The sequence below is a fragment of the Amblyomma maculatum genome, chromosome 2 (assembly GCF_055883805.1).
Source record: "Amblyomma maculatum isolate TAMU_Amacu chromosome 2, ASM5588380v1, whole genome shotgun sequence".
Lineage (NCBI taxonomy): Eukaryota > Metazoa > Arthropoda > Arachnida > Ixodida > Ixodidae > Amblyomma > Amblyomma maculatum.
Window position 1 is genome coordinate 150,338,884 of NC_139345.1, and position 24,696 is coordinate 150,363,579.

The 24,696-nt window shown below is 48.1% G+C and overlaps 1 protein-coding gene across 1 annotated transcript; it reads left to right on the forward strand.

The window, feature by feature from the left end:
* Positions 1-1,841: 1,841 nt before the first annotated feature.
* On the forward strand, positions 1,842-24,696 carry LOC146200167 (insulin-like growth factor-binding protein-related protein 1). The gene is made up of 3 exons (XM_084595397.1): positions 1,842-2,456; positions 22,740-22,883; positions 23,537-24,696. The coding sequence occupies exons 1-3, from the start codon at positions 2,027-2,029 to the stop codon at positions 23,707-23,709; spliced, it is 747 nt and encodes a 248-aa protein (XP_084451523.1). The 5' UTR covers positions 1,842-2,026; the 3' UTR covers positions 23,710-24,696.

The window sequence follows — 24,696 nt, forward strand, 5'->3', positions numbered from 1 at the left end:
CTTGTTTTCACTCTGCTCAAGGGATGGCGCCACCTGCACTAACACCTAGAGCGCAAGATGCTGGGTTATAGTGGCTGGGTGCAAAAATTAGTGTATGAAGGGGTTTTTCTTTTCTTTTTTTTTTTCTGTCGTGTGAATTATGGTGCACACGCGTCATCGCTTGCTCAATCATGATAATTGGCAATCAGTAAAGGCAGAATCATAGACAAAGAAAGTAGGTGTCATAATGACGAATGTCAAACTAAACCGCACTTTGATAGGAAAGATGTAAATGGGAGTCGCCTCGCTCAAATGCGTCTGCCGCATGGTGGAGAGGTCCCTGCATTACAGTCTGCTGTACGATGTCGTTGCGCATTTTAAGCACTTTCAAACGGTTCGCAGTTGATCCGGAGATTCCTTGAAAGCGCCCTTTTTCTCCCACTTCCCGCCCCGTTTGTGGAGCGCTGCACATTGGTTTCTGTTTCGTTGCTGGGACTCTTCGGAGGTCCAACGAGCGAGTGCCAGTTGTATCATTTTATCTGGTCGGCGTAGGAATATGTTCCAGTCCTCCTCGGAGGGGGTTGGCAGCAAGTTTAAGGAGGCGGATGTCCCGCGCATCCCCATAGGATGTCGCTCCCGTCTGGGGGCCACACCAAAAACCAACCTGGCCTAACCGACCATATCCTAGACAATAGTTGTTTCATACATTCATTCTTCAAAGGTCCTATTTTTTTTTTAGTTCAGTTTTTATTCAATACAGCCCTCATTTTAGGGGGTCTTACATAATGGGTGGCAGTTAATTCACTTGAAACGGTAAAAAAAAATGTTAAAATTATTGTAATAACGCCGCTTATAGTAGTACATGAAAGGCCTACATGGGAGGTGTGGCAGGCCTAATTCGCACAATGCATGCATTTTCAGAAACGTTTTCTTTCTTTCTTTTTTTTTTTTTTTTTAAGGTACTCGAGACCCCCCGTAATCTCTATAGGCAGCGGCGCACCGCGCGACATAGTACACGTACGCCTTGGCACCCCAATCCTAGCTGCCGCAGCCGGGTGGGCGCAATGCCAGCTTCGTTGCTTTAGGCACGTCCGTTTTATCTGTTTTCATTCCCCGCGCTCTTTTGCCGGTCTTCTGCTTTCTCAGCGCTCCTGCAGGTGACGCGCGATCGCGGCGCTTAGGCTTTCCTTTCTAGTGGGGTTTCTTATTACTCGTGCGGCTTCCTCTCTCTTCTGGGATATACGCTGTTTTCCTTGGCACGGGTTGATTAGTTCTCCCGCCCTCTTTCGACCAGCGCATGTTGCTACGTGCGCGTTCTGTTGGTTATCCATTATTGTTTCCAAAAGCTGCGCTGCTACCTCCGCATATATACGTGGGCCAAGTCTAGGCTCGGCGGAATCAGCATGCAACGGATCTTACATGCCCGCCAAGATACCGGACACAGATGGTCGGATAATGACAGCTAAAGCGTACAAAGAAAATGAATTCGACAATCCAGCAAGCACTGCTAGCAACAGCAACCAGAAAAACAAGCGAAACTTCAAACTTGTCGACGCTGGCGTCATCTAATGGTACTCATTTGAACCGCATTCTGGTTCTAGAAGTTCCCCTAGAAACCAAAGTTGCCTTCGGATCACATGCTTTTGAAAGCGGTAAACCCAGCTAAAAGAAAGTTACAACCTGTTCATGATATTCATCAGTCGTCAAGAGTTTTTTCTTTCACGGAAAGGCTTGGTAAGGCGCGGGCTTGATCGACAAACCAGCAGTTTCGGTTTCGTTGGTCGATTGTCGCGCCATCTGAGGGCGCGCGCGGCAGATACCGCATCTTCGTTTCTCCTTTTTCTTTATCCTCCTCTCCCCAGCGGCCCCGCCCGCTCAAGACAAAACGAGAAAACGTCCCAAAACGGCGAGCAGAGGACCCTCCCAGAGCGCGCCTACAGCACAGCTGCTGCATCGTCGTCGCTGGCTCCGCTCTCGTCTTTTTGACTCTACGGCAGGTCGGACCGTAAGCCAGCGCACTTCTAACGGCCAGTCCACGAGTATCGCCATGAGAGCCGTCCACTGCGTCCCGCTGCTGCTCGCGCTATGCGCTTTGCTGGCGCCAGTGTCATCGCGCAAGGAGTGCGGGCCCTGCGACCTGGACCGATGCGAGCCTCCGAGCGGCCAGTGCCTGGCCGGCATGGTTCAAGACGCGTGCGGCTGCTGCATGGTGTGCGGTCAGCGCGAGGGCCAGCGCTGCTACCACCGCTCGGTAAAAGGCAGCCTCGTGGACGGACCCTGCGGCGAGGACATGGAGTGCCGGCTACGCCGCGACCTGGCCCCCGGAGACCCCGCCGAAGCCCTATGCGTGTGCTCGCGCCGGGAACCCGTATGTGGAACCGACGGTGTCACCTACGACAACGTATGCCAACTGACCGAGGCCCGCTACCGACTGCGCAACGGACTCGAGGCGGCCTCCAGGGGACCCTGCTACTCTGGTGCGTACCTCTAGAGCTGTCAAAACAGTAAGCGGCTGTCGGTCCGTGGAAAGGTTTTTTTTGCGTAAATGGCAGTCGTGATCTTCTTGGGTCATTTCGCCCGTCTCATTCGCGAACTTGAACTATCGGAAATCGTAGAATAAAAGGTTCTCAGGATCGTCATCTCTAAAAGCGATAAAAGCGTAAAGATCGTGGTATAGCACATCCTTCCGGGAGCGTCCTCGTGTAGCCTTTCATCTTCTCCCTCCTCACGAGATACTGACAGAACGATGGGAGGTAAACACAGCGGTACTATCGATGTGTCTTAAACAGCGTATAGATGACAGACCACGCAGGAAACAATTCTGGCAAAAGGCTATTAGAAGGCCCTTTCCGTGGATCGGGCTCAAGTGGCCACCGTATCCCATTTCTGCGGAGGGCGAACGCGACAGTTTGTGGTTGCACGACACAGTCGATTGCTCGGAGAGCTTCCACAAAACAGACCGCATTCTTAACGCCCGACCACTCAAAGAAGCGAGTGCACCCATGCTGGGTACACGATGCGTGCATCCGCGGGGAGCTTTCTGCGCGCCTCCTCACATTACAGAGGAGGGGGCTTGTTCGACTGCGCGCCACTGCTGCGCTGATTGTGGGGTCACTTGGTGACAGCTTGAAGAAGTGCCCGAGGAAGGAGAGGTCGTCAACATATGTCTCGCACAAAGACACGTATGCTGAAAACCCCTCGCAGCTGACCGGAAACTTCACCACCACCACCGCTATTCGGAGCTAATCACATCTCAAGCTGTTTCAGCGCTTTTGAAATGACCGCGTGGGGGTTTTTCGATTAATCGTTTAAAAACGGAAAAATACGGTGTTGCATCGAAGAGTTTGACATTCCTAGCGATGTGCGGCCTTGTTGTAGTCTTCGAGCAGGGCCGGATTTAGAAATAATGGTGCCCTGGGCTAAAGCGAATGTAAACCCCCACCCCATCCCCTTGGCGCTCCTTCTTCACGTCCATACTGCTTTCCTGCAATGTACCCCGTTTCATTTGAACTACATGAAACTAACATCACATCACATCACATCACTTTAATACCTTAAAGACCCTCATTAGAGGGTATTACATAAGGGGTGGGGCGCACAGAAATGAAAAACAGAATTGGTAACATATATGAGTAAGTAAGTTATAAAAAATACAAGATTTTCACTGCGCAAGTACACGTGTGATTTGATCAAGAAATAAAGATGGACATGTGATAGCAGCAAGTTCTCGGGGAAGGCCGTACAGAAGAACAAAATCTGATCATTCTGATTAGTGCGAGAGTGACGCATTTGTTTTGCAGCACACAGAACACAAGCGCAGCCGTTAATTAACGCTCGGACGAGGAGAAAATAAAACAATTAGAGGACTACTCACTTGCAGGGTCTCACTCTGACAAGGCCTATTGTACACGCCTAAAACAGGAGAAAAGAAGTGGTGGAACTATTTGAGAGATGCAGGGCGGTGGTGGCGGTGGAAAAAAGGTTTTCCTCCTTATATCATTGGTTGTTCCAGTTACATTTTTGTCTGTGTGCGTGTGTTGTCCACCGCCACAGGAGGGAGGAATAGACAGCAAAATATTAAAAACGCCTTCTCTCATCCTTTCACAAGTGCGGATCACTTCTCCAGAAAAGGACATCCCAGGGTGGTGGGAATTCCTGTTTTTGGAGGTCGACAAGGTCTCCCAAAGCTAAACAAAGTCAGTTTAGGCGTGGGCCCCGTTTGCTTGTTCTGTTTTATTTTCTCCTCATACCTGTTGCTCGAAACGTAGTTATTTGTGGTTCCAAATATGAAGCAGGTTAGAATAAATAGGCCCCCTCCTCATACTCTTCTGCAGCCTCCTTAGCCCCTGCCTGTATACTTGCCGGTATTTCTAAACGTGCTGTAGTGTGGTGAAAAAGGAGCGCAGATTCACGCAGAAGTAACCAGCAGTGCATAATTAACCATTGTTTTACCGCGCGTCAGCGGTTCTTGCTCGTGGCGTTCACGCGTAGGTGGGAATAAGGTTTTCGAGTCCTGTCGGCAAGTACTCTGCCTGGGTGAGTTCTTTTTCCAAAAACCAAGAAGTACCATAAGATGCAGTGGGAAAGAAAGAATGGAATGTTGGAGAAAATTACAAGGAGTTAAAGCCAGGTTTGGTCACCTGCCGAAGTTGCAAAGACGCCCGATATAGCGCTTATCTGTGGTCCTCTTTTAACTCAAGCACGTTGATCATCTCATTCTGCAGAAAATCCTCCGTCGACGTGATGCGAACAATCACGAGTATTTCTCTGGCAGCTGGTAGTTGTCAGGTGACATGATTGGTCGGCTGATTATGTGACGTCACGAGATATGACGTAGTTTGTTGGCAGGAGTTCCTTACGAAGGGTGAGATCGGAATTAAACCCGATACCTTTGGATCCCGAGACACACTATCTCTAGGACACGCAGGGACGTTTTTATGAATGTGTTAAAGTGGGACTTTATATAAGGCGAACTGTGGTAGATTTGGTTACATTACGAGACAGGTGATTACGCAAGGGAAATGGATGAACGAAAGTGTATATCAGGCAGACGGGGTACAAAAGTGCACGTCTGCCTAAGGGACTGACAAAAAGGCATGGATGCCTGATGAGTGCCAGCTTCTCAGTACACACAGCACCTCAGAGTACGATGAAAGTCGCAGACAGAAGCCATTAACGCTGTTCCGTCATAGACCCAGTGGCGGAGTTTGTTCCCCAATATTTTGCGCGTCACACTGCGGTTCCATGGCAGGCCCACTTCCGTAAGGAAACGTTACAGTACAGACGCTGAGGCTGGGCGCGTCTGAATATGTCCCACATCAGAGGCGGTAAAGAGCCACAGTTAGGGTAGTTTTCAGTTGCTGGTAGAAGTTTCTACGCCATCTATGGTGCACAGGAGGTGTCAAAGCCACTCCTACCCGAGTCAGGCGTGTCAGCGCCTAATTCAAAAGAAGTGCATTTCAACAAGGCCAGCGTCCTCTGAGTGTTCCTCACTCAGTTTATGGGACTTCAAGGCACATGATATGAGACGTCGTTCAAAAGAATTAACTCATTCTGCTCAGGTTTACACCTCGTCTCCCGTACGCAGAGATTGAAAATATTTCCTTAGAGAAGTTCTATGTTAAACGCACGCGAGTGAAGTTTGAAAGCAGGAAAAAAACAAAACATACCTTTGATATATCAGGGTTCGTTAATCAACCCCAGGTGGTTTAAATTACTATTCCGGAGCATTCACAAGCTTACTTGCCACTGCGCGGTTTTACACTCTGCAATTTCAATTTGAATGTCTGTTAATTGTAAGCTCACATTGCCAACTCTCGGTATACCATCTGTTTGGGTCCACATCTGAGGCACAACTAAACGAGGACACGGAAGGCCGTATTCAGCTGCGAACTTTGAGTGGATATTGCTGGAATTGACCGCGATATAACAGAGAGATAAGACAAACGCCTGGCATTAGAAAGAGGACTGAAGGAACATTTCTAGCCGGCCTGTGTGTCTCTATTCCGGAGAAGCGAAGGGAACTGTAGGAGCAAGTGAAGAGTATAGATGATTTCCTAGTGGGGGAGCTACTTAAGTTTTTCAGGGTGTGACCAAGGCAAGCGTCCATACTCATTTGAGCTAATGCATATATGTTACACATGGTTGTTATCGCCGTCTGACCTTTTCATCAATAAGCTGTAGATTATTCGCAGTTACGCAGCCGTGACATCATGCGAGAGCTGACCAGGGCCCGTATTCCGAGTTTGCGTCGTTATCGAAGTGTCGCTATCTCACGTGACCTCGAGTCATCTGATTGGTGGAAACGCCGGAATCAGGCGTTGCCTCTACGGAACCGGAAGAGGTGGCAACACCCTGTTCCGACTTTTCCACCAATCAGATGACTCGAGATCACGTGAGATAGCGACATTTCGATAACGACGCAAACTCGGAATACGGGCCCAGGGCGGTTTTTCACGTTAGGCCTAACACACACGATGACGCGCACATCGATCAGACAATTTCTTCTGAAGCCTTTCTCACTAAAAAAAAACCAGAGCAGAGACTTCGATGCACACAGGCCTTGGCTGACTTAATTACCAGACTTTCGGATGTTTTCGGGCAGCAAGCGTTGGAACAACTTCTGGAGTGCATGCGTTTGGGACGTCTTCCAGACGTTGCCCACACACTTGATTCCTGTCTGTGCTGCAAACCCGTCGCATGTTTGCGGGATCTGAGCTGGGTGCAGCATATGGGAAATGCTGAAGCGTTATAACCGTGCGTCCCAACCGATGGCGACGTCGTTACGCGGAGCACAGAGTGATCAAGTGATCGTCGACAACTCCATTGTATTGTAGAAATTCCCGAACTCTTTACTTTCCTTAGGGCGGGATACCAGAGGAACACGTGACAGGCTCATATAGAGGCCCATGAGGCAGGATCTCGAGAGAGCCTGCAATGAGAGAGCCTGCAACATTGGCGCCGGTGTCCCTCACGGTGTGGCTCAATTTGGTTTTGGCAGCAGAATGACACTGAAGTTTTATTTTTCGTCATACTTCCCGGAGAGATCTCATCGTTCGGCTAGCTCTAGAAACCGATAACCTTTATTGCACGATAAAGTATCAGTGTACGCCGTTTGGCTGAGAAATGGAAGCGCCACCTACGTAAGGAGTCTGCTTGCGCCTTCGGTGTAACTCGAAGCCCGCGTTTAACAGCGTGTCGCCGTGGCGTCCGAGGTGCATGGTAACACCCCGCCATAGGAAACAGACACCCGACTCATGGCGCTGAATCTGCATTGGCAGCTAACCAACACCTCGTGCGGGTGTCGATAAACAAATCACCAGGGGACACCGCCCTTGACTGCTGCTGCTGCGTGATATATGCCCGAAGGGCGCGAGAATGGACAAGGAGGTGCGGGTCTCGCCTGGCGCTGCTCCCACTCCAGAGGGAGAGTAACGGTGTAGTCTTTCACGTGTCAGATATATCGCTTGCTGCAGAGATGCGAAAAATGCCTGCCACTAAGGGTGGCTCTTCACAATTCAAGGCTGCCTTCCTACTCCACACCTGACTTGAAAATGAAGTCAAAGAGAAGACTCATCCTGTCTTTATAAAACTACGCAACTCCACATATACGCCAATAAATTTTTTAGCCGCAATCATTGCAGTTCGTAATGACCCACTTCACTTTAATTACAATGCGTATTTTCTCGACACACAGCGGCAGTCATCGCAATCTTATTTATTTCACTAAAACTCTCTACCGTATCATTGTGTTCTTCTGTTCAGCGCTGTGTGTAGTACACGGTAATGCTGAAACAACAAGAACAAAATAAATGCGATCGTGGTGTGCGCACGATTGACTCGATGGAATGTGACCAATGAACATGGTTGCATCTTTTTGGACGCCTCTCATAAGTCTTACAAAGACGACCGAGACAAGATTTGCGGAGGAACAGTATATTCCTGTGTTCCTCCATGTTGCGAGGGGGGCACGCAAATTTGGTCTCTGTGCCTGGAGAAATAACGCGTTACGGGAGGATTTTGGGCTGTGTATGTCGTATCCTAAGTTGTGAAAGTACGAAGCTGGCGGAGAAAGGGTTGAATTAACCACTGGCTGCTGTCTGCAGGACGGTGTTCTCCGCTCGATCTGCGGTTTTCACTCGACTGTTCTACGCATGCGCGCCTTTTACGCCATCTGGCTTTCTCTGCTAGTTACAAACAAAACAATTACATGTACCACCCATGCGCTTAACGTCAGCTGCGAACACACGCATGCAATTTCACAGGCTTAGTTGGCACCTCGCAGAAGGATAGCCACCTTTGGTGGTCGCGTTCATGTTTCTTCAACTACTCTCTTTTAAGGCAAACGAATTTTCGCACACTTCCCAGGGGGCGCCGTATCAAGTTACAAAATGATTGCTAACTGGGCTAACCGTTGTCATTGGCTGTCCGTCTCCGTCGCTGTCGCATTCGTTGTGTTCTCTATCAGTACGGTCTTCGGAGGAACGTAGCGCATTACTGCAGAAAAGTGAAGAAAGTGGATTACTCCGGTTACACTTTTTCCTCCGAATCAGCGGGTGCGCTATCGCTGCTTGCTCGTGTTCACGCACACTTAGCAGGAAGAGAAGAGACTTGCGAAACCCTATCAGCCTTGCCCAGTCGCTTGCGCGGAGAGAGAACTACAGTAATACATCCCCGGCTTATTTTTCGTCAGAGCACTCTTCTGGCTTCTGGGAGACGTTGAGACATCGTCCAACGACAGAGCTGCGGCCTTGGCCTTGTCCGTTCGTTCTCTTGCATTGTTTCTTTAGCTCCCTCTGCGCGAGACCGCCACGACGGGCATATTACAACAGCACGCCCTGCTATAATTTGGCTCCGTTAGACAACGATACGGAAGTTGTGAGTTAGTTCGCGACAGCTCTTTTTGGAAAGTTTCCCAGCTGGCAAGATGGCCACGTGCAACTTATCTACCCGGCTGCGAGGCTGCCTCCAAGACCACGTTTAAAGAAACTACAAAACTTTGGACCTCTCTATGAAGATGTAGATTGCTTCTCAAGGATGCTATAGATATGCAGATATATATGTCCTAGGCTAAGAAAAAAGACACTGGCGCCAAGTGTCTTGGCGACCTGCTTTTCTTGTCTCAAAGGGGCTTGCGAAACTCGATGAAGCCGTGAGCTCTGCTGTGTAGGGCCACCCAAGATAGACAGGTCACGGCAGAGAGTTCTGACAAAATGTGATTCACTGGAGAAGGTAATGGCAACCCACTCCAGTATTTCCTGCCAAGAAAACCCTATGGCCAGTCACAATACCATTAATGATATGGCGTCGGAAGATGAGCCCCCCAGGTTGGAAGGCGTCCCACATGTTACTGGGGATGAACAAAGGGCAATTCCTAGTAGCTCCAGGACGAATGAAGCGGCTGGGCTAAAGCCAAAAGGACGCTCAGTTGTGGATGTGTCGGGAAGCGACCGGAAAGTCTGATGTTGCAAGGAGTTGTATCACATAGCAACATAGAATGTAAGATCTATGACGCAAGGTAAACTGGATATCGTCAAGCGAGAAATGGACAGATTTAACATTGATATCTTGGGTATCAGCGAGCTCAAGTGGACCGGAATGGGAGAATTTAACACCGGCGACCATTATGTCTTTTATTGTGGGCACGAATCCAAGAGAAGGAATGGGGTCGCTCTCATAGTAAACAGAAGAATGGGCAAAGCAGTGCTAGGGTACAACCCCAAAAACGACCGAATGATTTCACTTCGGATCCAAGGTCACCCTTTCGACATAACAGTTATCCAAGTCTATGCACCGACCACTACTGCTGATGAAGCTGACGTTGAGAGATTTTATGCGGACCTACAATGCCTTTTAGACCGCACCCCATCATAAGACGTCGTTTTTCTCATAGGAGATTGGAATGCTAAGGTAGGGAGTGAAGAAATATCCGGAATTACAGGCAAGTTCGGTCTTGGTGAGCCAAATGAAGCTGGGCAGAGGCTAGTAGAGTTTTGTCAAGAAAACAACCTGACCATAGCGAATACTCATTTTCAGCAGCACAAGAGGCGCCTGTACACATGGACTTCACCGGACGGTCTGTACAGGAATCAGATCGATTATATTATTTGCCGGCAGAGATGGAGAAGCGCTATACAAGCAGTAAAAACAAGGCCTGGGGCCGATTGTGGCACCGATCATCAGCTTCTTGTTGCCAAGATTAAGCTTCGATTGAGGAAAACGCAGAAAACTAGAAGGCCTTTCAGGTATAATCTGGATCAAGTTCCGTTTGAATATGCTGTGGAAGTGAGGAATCGATTTCAAGAATTAGATCTAGAAGACAAAGAGCCCGAAGAGATGTGGACTGATGTTCGTGATATAATACAAGAAGTTGCTACTAAGGTAGTTCCAAAGCAAAAGAAATGCAAGAAAGCACACTGGTTATCTGAAGAGGCTTTGCAAATAGCTGAGGAAAGGAGGATGGCAAAAGTTATGGGGGAAAGAGAAAGATACAAGGTTCTCAATGCGGATTTTCAGAAAATAGCAAGGAGAGATAAGAATGCCTTCCTGAACATACAGTGCCAAGCAATTGAGGACGACAGCCAATTAAGGAACACAAGAGCTCTGTATAAGACAATCAAAGATATCAAAGGAAGCTTCTGTGCTAAGATGGGCGTGATAAAGGACAAACGAGGCAAGGACCTCACTGAAGCCGCAGAGATAAAGAAGAGGTGGCAGGAATACACAGAAGAACTGTACAAGAAGGACCCGAATGTGCAAACCCAACATAAGACGGTTGAGATAACTGATCTCGAGCCGGGCATCCTGAAGAGTGAAGTTGAATGGGCCTTAGCCAGCCTTGCTAAGAACAAAGCTAGCGGAATTGATAGCATTCCAGCTGAGTTGCTTCAAAACCTCAACCATGACGCTGTTAACATTCTGCATACATTATGTCAGAAGATTTGGACAACCGTGCAGTGGCCACAGGATTGGAGGAGGTCAGTTTACATCCCCATTCCAAAGAAAGGCAGTGCCAAGGATTGTTCCAACTACCGCACGATCGCGCTTATTTCGCATGCTGGCAAGGTGATGTTGAAAATCCTCCAAGGTAGGCTGCAGCAGTATGTGGATCGGGAGCTTCCGGACGTGCAAGCTGGGTTTCGCAAGGGCAGAGGAACTAGAGACCAAGTTGCCAACCTTCGCTGGATCATGGAAAAAGCAAGAGAGTTCCAGAAACCCATCTACTTCTGCTTTATTGATTATGCGAAAGCGTTTGACTGCGTAGATCACAGCAGATTGTGGCAAGCTCTCCAAGAGATGGGAGTTCCAATTCGCCTCATCTGTCTCCTCAGGAACCTGTATGAAGGGCAAGAGGCCACAGTCAGAACTGGGCATGGTCTTACTGATTGGTTTCCGATTGAGAAAGGAGTGAGGCAAGGCTGCATACTGTCGCCCTGCCTATTTAACCTATATGCAGAGTGCATCATGAGGAAGGCCGGTCTGGACGGGTCTTCAGGTGGAGGGAAGATTGCTGGAAAACGTATCAACAACCTTAGATATGCGGATGATACCACTTTAATTGCAGAAAGTGAAGCGGAACTCAAGAGACTTCTGATGCGCGTACAAGAAGAGAGTGAGAAGTTTTGGGCTTAAACTGAACATTAAAAAGACAAAGATCATGGCGTCTTGCCCTATCAATTCCTGGAGCATCAAGGGACAAGAAGTGGAAGCTGTGACAGATTTTCTCTTCTTGGGCTCCAAGATTACCTCGGAAGGAGACTGCAGCCATGAAATTAGGAGACGCCTGCTTCTGGGAAAGAGAGCAATGGTTAGCCTTGACCGCCTAGTAAGGAGCAGAGACATTAGTCTGCCAACCAATATCCGTATAACTCGTGCTATGGTCTTTCCAGTTGTGATGTATGGATGCGAGAGTTGGACTGTGAAAAAGGCTGACCGCCGAAGAATTGACGCGTTTGAATTGTGGTGCTGGCGAAGACTCTTGAGAGTTCCTTGGACTGCCAGAAGATCAAATCAGTCAATAATGTCGACCATAAACCCTGACTGCTCATTGGAGGGTCAAATTCTAAAGTTAAAGCTCAGCTACTTTGGTCATCTGATGAGAAGAGAGGAGTCGCTGGAGAAAGATTTGATGTTGGGAAAGATTGAGGGTCGCCGGAGAAGGGGTAGGCAGCGAACGCGATGGTTAGATGGCATCCTCGAGGCGCTGCAGATGAAGTTATGTGATGTTAGGAAGATAGTGAGAGACCGGAAAGCGTGGCGTGACATGGTCCGTAGGGTCACGAAGAGTCGGACACGACTGAACGACTGAACTGAACTGAACTTAATTACGCGAGATAAAATATTCAGAAAAATAATCGAAGCGGAAAAAGTAGGCTGGTGGAATAAATACTGTATATATTTGATTCTAACCTGCACCCTCTTTTTTTTCACGACCGCGACGGCGAACGCAAAGAAGAGGGGGGGGGGGAGGGAGGGTGCTTAGATTCGAAAATCTCAAATCCCCCTTCCCCCTCGTCACCCTCCTTTTCGCGGCCGTAAGGCCATAGTTTCGCAAGATGGGTGCGGAAAACGTCATTTTATTGGCAAACTTGGCTCGCATTATCGACAAACGCGATTCCACTTCGCTTCAAATTCAAGCTGTTCCAGCCCTCTTCAAACTCATTCCGACTTCCATGATAGCTGTCAAATGGATGGCACCAAAGAAAGCAACGCGGGCCCGCAGTGCCTGCGATACCTGATTCCACTTCGCTTCAAATTCAAGCTGTTCCAGCCCTCTTCAAACTCATTCCGACTTCCATGATTGCTGTCAAATGGATGGCACCAAAGAAAGCAACGCGGGCCCGCAGTGCCTGCGATACCTGATTCCACTTCGCTTCAAATTCAAGCTGTTCCAGCCCTCTTCAAACTCATTCCGACTTCCATGATTGCTGTCAAATGGATGGCACCAAAGAAAGCAACGCGGGCCCGCAGTGCCTGCGATACCTGATTCCACTTCGCTTCAAATTCAAGCTGTTCCAGCCCTCTTCAAACTCATTCCGACTTCCATGATTGCTGTCAAATGGATGGCACCAAAGAAAGCAACGCGGGCCCGCAGTGCCTGCGATACCTGATTCCACTTCGCTTCAAATTCAAGCTGTTCCAGCCCTCTTCAAACTCATTCCGACTTCCATGATAGCTGTCAAACGGATGGCACCAAAGAAAGCAACGCGGGCCCGCAGTGCCTGTGATACCTGATTCCACTTCGCTTCAAATTCAACCTTTTAAATTCAACCTGTTCGAGCCCTCTTCAAACTCATTCCGACTTCCATGATAGCTGTCAAACGGATGGCACCAAATAAAGCAACGCGGGCCCACAGTGCCTGCGATACGTGATTCCACTTCGCTTCAAATTCAAGCTGTTCCAGCCCTCTTCAAACTCATTCCGACTTCCATGATAGCTGTCAAATGGATGGCACCAAAGAAAGCAACGCGGGCCCGCAGTGCCTGCGATACCTGATTCCACTTCGCTTCAAATTCAACCTTTTAAATTTAACCTGTTCCAGCCCTCTTCAAACTCATTCCGACTTCCATGATAGCTGTCAAACGGATGGCACCAAATAAAGCAACGCGGGCCCGCAGTGCCTGCGATACCTGTTGAGCTCCGCCGAATAGCTTCCAATTCTAGGTCCACGTGACAACACGCTATAGGGTTATCGGGGTCTCTCCCTTAATGCCTTTGGCGTTCTGTGCGGCCAGCTGTACTGTGTAGTGTCCGAACGCAGCTGCACAAGAAGCTTATGATCGCCCCGCGGTCGCCGCGCCACCTCGTGTGTCAGTCTTTTGCTGTTGTCCGTGTTTTTTATGCGCATTTACGATCAACATGATATATCCAACAGCCCTGTGGGCTCTACCCCTCCGTCTCGAACCATCGTCACCGCCGCTATTACAGATTGCGTCGTAGGGATGTTCGACTCTACTGCTGTCTTCCGTAGCCGCACGAAATGGGCCTGCGGTCTGAATCGGTATGGGCGATCAGGTGCATGCATGCTCTGGTTCAAGACCAACGCCGTTCGCGCTATGCCTGCTCAAAGCTGAAACGTATAGAATACAGCCAGCTAATTACGTGTGTTTATTCGTGATCGCGAGAAAAATTGTCCATTATGCTACTGTTTTCATCAGCTGCTCAGGTAAATACTGCACGTGTACGGCAAGCAACTATAAAGTGAGGACAACAAGGCTGGCTTAAAACTTTTGCTATTCCATTGAAAGCAGACATTCACTTTCAACAGGAAACACCAATAGACGACATTCGGTGCATATTTAGAATTGCTAAGGAGCCGACAAAAGCGTTTCAATTATTAGATGCACCGTGTTCCTGAGCTGACAGCTAATATCCAGTCTCCACTCAGCAGGCAACAGCTCTGACTCGAGAGTTGCAACCACACAAGCTCAAAGAAATTGGCAGTCGAGCAGTGGAACGAGGTCTGCGCGCTTGTATCTATCGACGAACACTCCTGCCGCGACATAATTCGAACGTTGCCACATTACCACCTTCAACTTTCGGCGTGACTTTCCAGTATGTGGACTCTGTATTCCCGCCGCACGTTTTTACCGTGGTCGCATCAGGTCACCTCCGCTGAAAATGACGCCAATATCAGTTGCCATTAAAAAGGATATTCATGAGTCGTGGTGAGCCATTGTATTTGTAGGTGGGCTGCGTGCACGCAGTCCCACTAGGGCTTGATGAAACCCGTCGCAAAATAATTAGTTCATTGGCTGTCCCATGTGATTGCTGAGAACGTGGCGCCGCCTGACCGAATCCCAGACGCGGAGACGACAGCATTTCGAGCTCTGCGCACTCGCATAGCTCCTTTTTGTGTACGGCACCTCTGCGACTGTCGGACCTTTTCCACATGGTGTGGACGTGCCCCTCCAACCCTAGCTGCCTTTACACCTAACCCAAACACCACCCAGGAGGACTGGGAGGCGACCCTACTCGCCTGCTCCGGCCTGAATGACCAAAAGGCCTTGGTCAAACGAGCAATGGCGGAAGCGGAAGCCACTTTGGTCCCGTACTAGGGACTCAACTTACAGTGTTTGTGAGGGGAAGGACACTAAGCCTGACCCCAGAGCAACCTTCATGTAACTCTATTTTTATTAAACGTTTTCACCACCACCACTTCTGCGACTGCAGCGTTCGGACCTTGCGGCGCTTCCCTCTTCTGTAAATTGCCATGATGCATCGCAGTCACTGAAAGGTAAGAGCACCGGCCAGGAATATTCCACAAGATGCTCTGTGAGCTGGCTTTATGCTTGCGACTGCGTGTGCGTGATTGTGTGCGTACGTGCGTTATGCTGCCGAGTAGGCGATACCAGTATTTGCATTTAGTTTAAGATTTTGGAGGCACCGTTTACATTTATAAGCATCGTCCTTTCCTCGTCCTCACCACAGTCGGCCCTTCTCTCCCTTCCGGCGGCTGCCGAACCGCGCCCTTGTCTGTGCCAGCAGCGAGGCCTATCGCCCCCGTCCTTTTGGTTGCTCCTCCACTATAAACACGACTGGCGGCGGCGGCAGCTGGTCGCAGCTATTCTGGGAAGCGAGATTCGACGGGAAGCTTACACCACCGGCCCAGAACAACGCCGATGTTTTGTCTGCGTGCAATACGGCGCAGTAGCCTTCAATCCGCGCAGCGGATGGCGACTGAGAGTCGAAAGTTGATCAGTCCAGCGACTACTTCGACGTTCTGTTCGCGCACCGTTCTTCCTTGCAAGTCCTCGGCGTAGTGCGCCTACTGCCCCTTCTGCGTGCGCTGTAGGATCTGTGCTCCAATGAACAGCTTTGGGTATGCCAACAAAGCACGTCGGACGGCACATAGTAAGACGGAAGGGTGTAGCGTACGAGGGAACGCGCTGTACGAGGGACCGCGCTTTTACTGCGGGCATACATCTCACCCGCGTGGCAGCTGCCTAGCGTCATCTTGCTCCCTCCCCTCGCCTCCTTCTGCTCTCTGGTGCCGCACGCTTCCTTCGTGTGCTGTCACCGCAATGTGGCACTTGCTAGCGCGATTGAGAAAACGGCTGTAAAACAACAACGTTAGACAGCCGCTGGCTGTGCTTCTTGAAGACATAGCGCAAAAAAAGACGGGGACAACTAACACAGATGTGCTTCGTTGGAGGTGAAACTAAGAGGTGTCAATGTGCTGTGCGATGTTAGTGCACGTGAAAGATCCTCAGGTGATCGAAATTACTCCTTAGCCTTCCACTACGGCAGCTCTTTCCATTTTCACTCCCACCTTCTTACCCTTCCATCACGATGCGGTTCAGATGCGCACACACAAAAAAAAGTATGACATATACTGCACCTTAATTTTCTTTCCTGTAAACCAATTATTATTATTATTATTATTATTATTATTATTATTATTATTATTATTATTATTATTATTATTATTATTATTATTATTATTATTATTATTATTATAAAACAATAGCGAAATATTAATGATCCGATAAACTGATATTTTGCTGGTGGGAATTATCAATATAACCGATCCTTGTTACTGCACCAGTTAGACCAGCTGTGCCTAGCACATTCTTCTTACTTCAAAAAGGAAGCTCTATGAGAGATTTTTCCTGGAGCTAAGAGCGCGGTACAGTGGACACAATAACTTAAAAAAGAACTCCGCCGTTAAGGGTATGGTGCAATAGTTTCTCACTCACGGACGATGTTTGTTTTCACTTTTTTATTCTTTCGTTTTTATTATTTTATTTTTGTACCTCCCATGCTTAGCATCAGCAAACGTTAGCCTTCCCATCTGTGCAGTCCGACACCTTTGAACGCATTTTTTTTTCGTTCGACCAATTAATCGGTTAATCAACTAGACACTATGTTTTCGTAACTAGCATTATTAAACATCCGTTTTTCATTCTAAGCATTTTGGCAGCCTTTATCCCCCCTTTTCAATTTTTTCATTTCTTTAATTCATCAATTAATCTATTTATTACAATGATTACATTAATTCGTCATTGCCTATCACACACCAAACAATCATCAATCACTAGAACCGCTAATCATCATGGTAGGATTTGTTTTACCCAGCCTCCGATTATTTGCAACACGCGCATCCGACTACTACTGCTAATACGCTGGCGGCTTTTTGATCGAACGAGCTGTCTAAGCTACCGTAAAACTCTTACACGCAACTGAGAATGCTACCCCATTACCCTGGGGACTTAGCATTTTTAAAGGATGCATTTTCAGTATTCGTGCAACCAGACACACAAGGTGAAGGCGCTATCCGAGTTAGATCGGGGATATGGTGAGATCGGGGGTGGCAGATTCTCCTTCGATGACGCCGGAAATTTGAAAGTATGAATTGATTTTGGCTTCCATTTTTGGAAGATTGTGGCGAACATCGTCCGGACCGGAGGCTGATCACAAAGCTGAGCGTCAGCGGATAATTCCGAAACTTCCTGGACACCACTAACGGAAATGCGCGGAAGCCTTCGAACGCTCTCCAGTGACGTCAAGAACCGGCCGCGTTACCACCGGGAGAGCGTAGCATTATAAGTGTTTGCTTCGTTTGTCCCTCTTGGTTCGTCCTGTTCCAATTTCACGTACCACCAATCCATGTGAAAATAAGTCTTCTGCAAGAAACGAAGGCTAGAGCTGCGTATAATAACCCGTCTGCACGTCCACGTGTCTCAACTAGAGGGCTGTCAAATGGCACTTCGCGATTAAATTTCTTGTGCCGTTCGCCGCTGCATCTGTATGTATTCGTGTATACCTGTACCAAACTGCTTGCGGCAAGTTTAGCGTGACCAGGTAACACATTTAACCCTATCACTTGGGCGACGCGTGGCGACGCCCCTGAAAACCGCTTTCTTGCATTTGGAAGGCCGCAGCTGGCACCAGCTAATTGGGGATCTACTTCACGAACAGGTAGGAAAGCTTCGCGATAGTGACCGGCGAAAAGAGTGACCTGCGATATGTCTAATATACCAAATGTCGTCTTTCATGTTTCTGCATATATGGTCAATTGTCATCTGCTAGGAGCAGCTAACCTAACGGTACATACTTCTTAATCTCAACCGACCACCAGGCGTGGCTTTCTTCTGCAATTCACTCTGATGCTTTCCATTTCGCCCCTAGAATGAACAGAACGTTCAACTCCACCGAAAAGTGTCATGACTCGACCAAACCGATATTTCGGCGTCGGCATGTTTTTTTCACCAGTTGTTCTTGTGTGGTTTTGTCATAGTTCGTCTTCCGTCCAGATTTGTGTCAAAATATTCCGTTCTGTGCCCGAGCTCCCTCATCTTAGTGGCCGTCCATAGCGTTGCCGCACCCAACTTCGGCCCAGACAGGCGCGGACGGTAAGGAGGAAGTGAGAAGGCGGAGAGCAGTTCCGGCCATGTGGCTCCGGGCGGGCCGCACTCGTCTGGCGCGGTGCTAGCGGTCCTGTCTGTGTATTTGCACGGGTTGCGTGGGATGGCGGGTCCTTGTGCGACGTGGAAGGGAGGGGTCGCGGGCAGAGAGATGAGGCCGGGAAGGGGGGGAAGCCTCCAGGATCGCGTTACGCGCTGGCTTCGTCGAGGCAGGCCTTCGTGGCCAAGGACGTGTTGCGAGGGCTGAGATGCACGACGGTGGCCTCTGCGGCCGAGATAACGAGCTTTTGGTGGGACATACGAGAAGCCGGCGCTGACGCGGCGAGCGACACGTCGAGGCGGCCGCCCGCGATCCCCTTTCGTCTAATTAATTGCGAGGGCCGCGGCGGCGGCTACGGCTCTTATTGACTCGTACATGCTTCTTCCAAGCCAGCCATTACCGCTTTGAGAGAAATGCTTGTAAATGCTTTATTACGTGCCTGGTTTTTATCGTGAAATTCGGTGACAGGCGACATGTGCTTGATTGCTGCCAGACTGAACAAAAACCTAAGCAATAAAGCGGCTAAATAATGGCGACTAATGAATCGATTGTGGACAAACGGCGGGGGGCCAACTGCTGGCTCCCTACCAATAAAGTTTCAAGCAAAGCAATCGGCAAAGTAAGGTTTGATGTATCTTCTAGAGACCTAAATTGGAGCTTTTGGACTGCTAATCGAGTCCACATCTGACTAGACTGTCATGACATGCATTTTACATTATTGTCATATACCTCTAAGGATCACACACTACAATACTTATGGATCACGCGGGCCTTTCAGATTCTCATCAAACGTGTATTGATGGGTTAGCGCAGGCCGTGATAGTTTTGTTGTCGTGAGCTTCTGCGCAAGTCATAAAACTGCCATAACTTGTAGTAACAAAATAACAGCTGTTTCTTTTTTTTTTATTTAGAGAACGCCACTGACCAACTGTTTTTGTAAAGGCCCGCTTGAGAAGGTGTTTATTAATTAGGCTCTCGTTTTATATATATGCAGATTTCGTTGCAACAGTCTGCAGATGTGCATACACATTCGAAGCAGATATGAAAAAGATAGGCTAGCTGATATACCCGAGGGAATTTTTATTTTTCGTTTTGCCTTTTTGCACCGCGCGCTACTGAAAAACCAGTAAAAATACATTTATGCACACAAGTGCTCAGTCAGCCAGAAAAAAAAAAATACGACGAACTTGCGACTTTCATTTCAATTCTCCTTGATATGCTATCATGAGAGAAGCATGGTATACGGCAGGAATCCGAAGAATAAACACTTTTTTAATCTGGTTACTGAATGCCTCTCTTGTCGCGGTGGCGGTGTCCTGTAGTTTTTATCACAAGAACTCTCATGCAGAGTCGAATATGTTTTTGCCACTCACACAAGACTGTGCAGATCTACGGTACAAAGCCAGAAATCCTTACTTAGGCCTGCGGGTCAAACTGATGCGCCTTTGGAATTTTTGGACATACTGTTCAGATTTCCAGGCACAAATCGCTTAGCGTTCCTTTTGGGGATAACATTAAGGTACTTTATAGTACATCGGCTCGCCCTTGCCCCCCCCCCCCCCCCACCCCCCTCGTTTTTTTTTTTTCGGGTACTAAAGTGTTATACATTATCGGAATGTGAGCGTCCGGACGCCTCTGAAAACTTAAAATCACTTTAATGCATTGTGCAAGAAGGAAACCTGATAAAGCTAAATGTATTTTGCCTAAATGTCGAATTAAAAAGAAACCCGGGCTAAGTTTGTGTGTGTGTGTGTGTGTGTGTGTGTGTGTGTGTGTGTGTGTGTGTGTGTGTGTGTGTGTGTAATATGAACTTTAACGCTTATGGGTCACTCTGTGCACAGCCGGCTGGGAAGGCGCGCTAGCTACGCTTAGGCGTTTCTCGTTCGCGTCACCTTTCTCCAACCCGTGGTGCGGTTACAACCATGGCAGATTCGGACTAAATAGGCAACGACAGAGCACGCTAGGTAACAGTTCATTATCCTAACGCAAGGTAAAGCACACACTGCAGAATAATGTTCTTTACGATACAATAGACTTACGTTGACTCACCAAGTAGCCGCGGTCATCGGCTGGGAATGGCAAGGGATCCACACGAGGGTATAGTCCCAGGTAGCTAGAGAGCAAGAGAGTTTGCTTATGCGCCATAAAACCCCATATAACGAACTAGTTATCCCTTTCGGTATTCCGCAACGAGAAGCAATCAGTTGCTTCTCGAGATTGGAATGCACCCTGAATTGTTAATTTCCACGTTCATTGTGCGCAGGAGTATAACTTCCCTCAACAGGCAATTTCGACTGGGCCCAAAAGGAGGAACCCGGGGCCATAAGTGCGAATAAAATAGTGTTCAGTAGACACTTCCTCGTATTATCTGGATATAAATCATCTGTGTTGTTTTTGTATCATCACCATGTGTCAAATATTAAAAAAAAATGTTTTTTTTTTATTTTCCATATTTTCTTGGAGTACTCAAAATTTTCAGAAATTTGACAATTCTACTCTCGGCACTTTTTCTTTAAACGTGAGATTAAGCCGACCGAGTAGATTTTGTTGAATATTTCAGTAATATTTTCCTTTACTTTTTCGGGTGACCTAATATGTGTATATATGTTTACAAGCTAGTAGGAATAAAGCTGACCAAATGGCATATTCCATTTTTTTGGACTTCTTAAACGGAGGACATCAAAAGCTTTGCAATCGGTGAATGTTCAACTCTCTTTTCTAACTTGTCGTATATTGTTCGTAAAAAGAACAGATAAAATGAAATATATTTAAAATGGATACCCTGGAAAGCTATGTGTACCCCTGAAAATTGCGTAAGTATATGCCACTATATATCCCACCCGGATTCTTTGCTGTCGTGACCATTCACTCACACACAACACAACTCGGTATGTAACACTGCGGACGTCTGACCTTTTCATTGGCTATTTGTGGGAAATTTGCGGCAGGTGAAGATAAAAATTGCAAAGCATGGGGCGCTCATTCGTCGATCACAGCAAGCACACACAGTGATCGGTAGACGACAGTTTTCAATGAAAACTCGGCGAAACACTGCCAAGGAGCGCAGGCGCCATTCGTGCTACCGCGTAGAGGCCGTGACGTCGCTAGAAAAGGCGCTGAACTTTTTCGTCGCTGAGCCCAAGCTCAAGAGCTCGCACAAGAATTGTCCTCGTGTGTACGTGAATGCATTCAAAGCATGACACTGAAGGTGTATTTTTTATTCGGCCTCTGCTGCGCAGTCGGTCATAGCTGCGTTAACCATATTGCGAGGCTTAGCACTGTCCTGAATGTTGATCGAATGAGCTCTTGATAATGAGTCACATTTGAGAACCTTCTATATATTTCCTCACTCTTTCATAACCAACCACAATGAAGTAAAGAAAGTGTAGTAGCTGCATGTGTTTTGCGCCTACAACGTCATCTATGTCTCTGGGACCTCCTGTGTGGGATGTCTGTGACCATGATATCCACATCACGCCCTTATCAAGTGCAATATGGAGCTTTTTCAGATATTCCCATGACAAGGTACTTTCAGTGGATTGATAACGTAAACCCACGTATGTGCGAACTCATCTGCTATAACTATATTTAACGTTCATCAACATGTACCTTACGCATAACAAAATACCGCGCAAACTTCAAGGAGTCATACAACTACAAGATAGATGGGGCTTTTTTCCCCTTCCTTGGACAACGTTAGTGTGTGCGACTAGCTTCTGGTTGTAGCCCCGAATTTGCAGCCAGAAAATGTCGCGTAAACACAGGTGCTTTGTTTGTCAACGAGACTGTTTATATTTTCGATATTTGGACAAAATTGTCCAGGAGGACGTAAAACGAACTGCCACGAGCTGACAAATATTGATGAGAGGTGGTGCGTGTATAATCGCGCACAAATTTGGGCTTGCGCGTGTATAATCGCGTGGTGCGTGTATAATCGCGCACAAATTTGGGCTTGCGCTTGAAAGTGTGACCCCAATTGATGAGAACAAAAAGTAAATAAGATGTGGCGTGTGTACGGAAGCGAGGATGCGCCCAATGATTGGCTCTGCACGGATGACTATCGGATCGCGGTGAATTGGCGATGAAGGCACCAATGTGAACACACTGAAGATGATTACAAAATTCATGGCGATGGATTCGTCATTTATCGCTTGTGAAAGCTCGCTTAAAAGAAGGGCGAACATTAATAACTCTAATGGCGCCTTGGTGCTTCACCTTTCAATAGCAATATGTAACGGCAATGGCCACCAGTCGGTTCTTTTTGACAGCATGATAGGCTCTACCCCGCGAATAGCTGCGCAGACTCAGGTAATTCACACCTGACCTACTGTTTTCATTCTTTTCTGCCTCACAGCGCCCCGGGTGGTGACTGCTCCGGAGAACACGCGCAACAAGACGGGTGGTCGTGCCGCCATGACCTGCGAGGTGTCCGGATTCCCGGTGCCCACTGTGGAGTGGCGCGTCGACCGCGGGGATGGACCACTCAAGCCGCTGCCCAGTGGGTATACTAATACGTGTCACGGAGCACGCTGCGGCGCCAACAGTTACGGACGCGCGTTGTCACTGTTACCGTGGTGCTGGTCTAGAAGTTCCGTTGGGACCCGCGGACACCTGTTTGCTGTCACTAACGTGGTGCCGAAGATATATAGCTCTCACGGCGATTACAGCGGTGCGCAGGATTTTAATGCATTTGGCTCGTTTGATATAGTCAAAGATAAGACTGGTGACTTTATTTACTCTTTGGGACCGGCCCGCAGAGTAAAACACTCATATTTGCTTTTTTTTATGTATCCTACTATAGCAGTATCTGCAAACCATACACTTACTTGAGTTATCCGTTTCGTCCCCCAACTATTTTTTCATAACTCCCAGTAACCTTGTTCTCGGAGTGACCGGCTCCCCCATTCGGTCGGGTGTGCTAACTTTTCAGCGCTCCGGTTACCGACGGATAACGGGGTAACCAAAACCAATAGACGAGAGCACCACAATCCAGTGAACTTTGACGAAGAATGCCGACGGATAACTGGGTAACCAAAGCTAATAGACGAGAACATCTCAATCCAGCGAACTTATCTTTGACGAAGAATGCCTTGGACAAGGGGCCTATACTTCTTTGTTGTGAGGTTGTTTCTCTTTACCTGTCTTTTGCAGCGGACAGCTCTCGCATCAACGTGCAGAGTCGCGGCGGGCCCGACAGCTTCGAGGTGACCAGCTGGCTGCAGCTGCTCGACCTGCGGCCCGAGGACACAGCCACGTACTGGTGCGTGGGGTCCAACGAGAACGGAGAGGCCTCGGCCGCCGCCAAGCTCAACGTGCTGCCATAAGCCGCACTTCGTCCTTGTTGATCCTTCTTTGTTGTTTAAAGCCATTCGTACTTGCATTACACACTCGCGCGTCGTCTACTTTATAACGTGTTCGTTCAACTCGTGTGATTCTCTTTTTTTTTTTTTCGTACGTTTGTCGCTACTTACATTTCCGTTTGAGGATAGTACGTGTGGTTCGTCTAACCGGCAGCTGAGCACGGCTCCTTATGGTCCTCAGAGCAAAATCAAGCCTGATTATGTGTGTTTACGTTCTCTTATTCTAATATCAAAACGAATGCACCAAAGAGTTTGCTTTTTACAACTCGCCAATTAGGCGTCCTGTGTCAAGTAAATAAACGTATCTGGTCTGCATGGAACGATCCAAAGTCGTTAAAGAAAAGTACAGTCAAACGATAAAAAAGAGAAGGAAGCCACGCACGACGAATAAAATGCGTGCCTCCGAATCGTAAAAGCGTTCAGGATTGTTCGCGGCGGTCGTGCATACATGTACGGAGTGCCCGTAGCCTGTGCTCTCTGCATCATAGACGAAGCCGTTAAAACGGGAACTGAATGGTGAACAAAGGCTCGAAGCATAGGACCAAAGCAATGCATTTGTCGACTACCAGCTTTGTTGTTAAGACTTACCGTTTCATACCACGACCATAACTGCATTTACCAGTGCTGGCGACGACGATATTCGAACGTCGCAGTTGAGATTCTAGTCGCGTGCCACTTGACACTGCCAGCGTACATCGCACCGTTCCCTCGGGACATAGAGGGCGTTACATACAGTCTCATATAGTCCCGCGATCGCGCACAAACTTAAAAGAGGCCTTCTAGGGACGCCGCATGTCCCGGTGCCAACCGGGTTATCCCTGCTGACGCGTGCGTTTCTGCGCTTAGGCGCTGCCATTTTTTAAACTTTGTTGAAATTGATGCTCGCTTGCGCGGTGTACTTTTGCTTTGTTTACAAAAACAAAATGCTATAATAAAATGTTTAAAAACTTA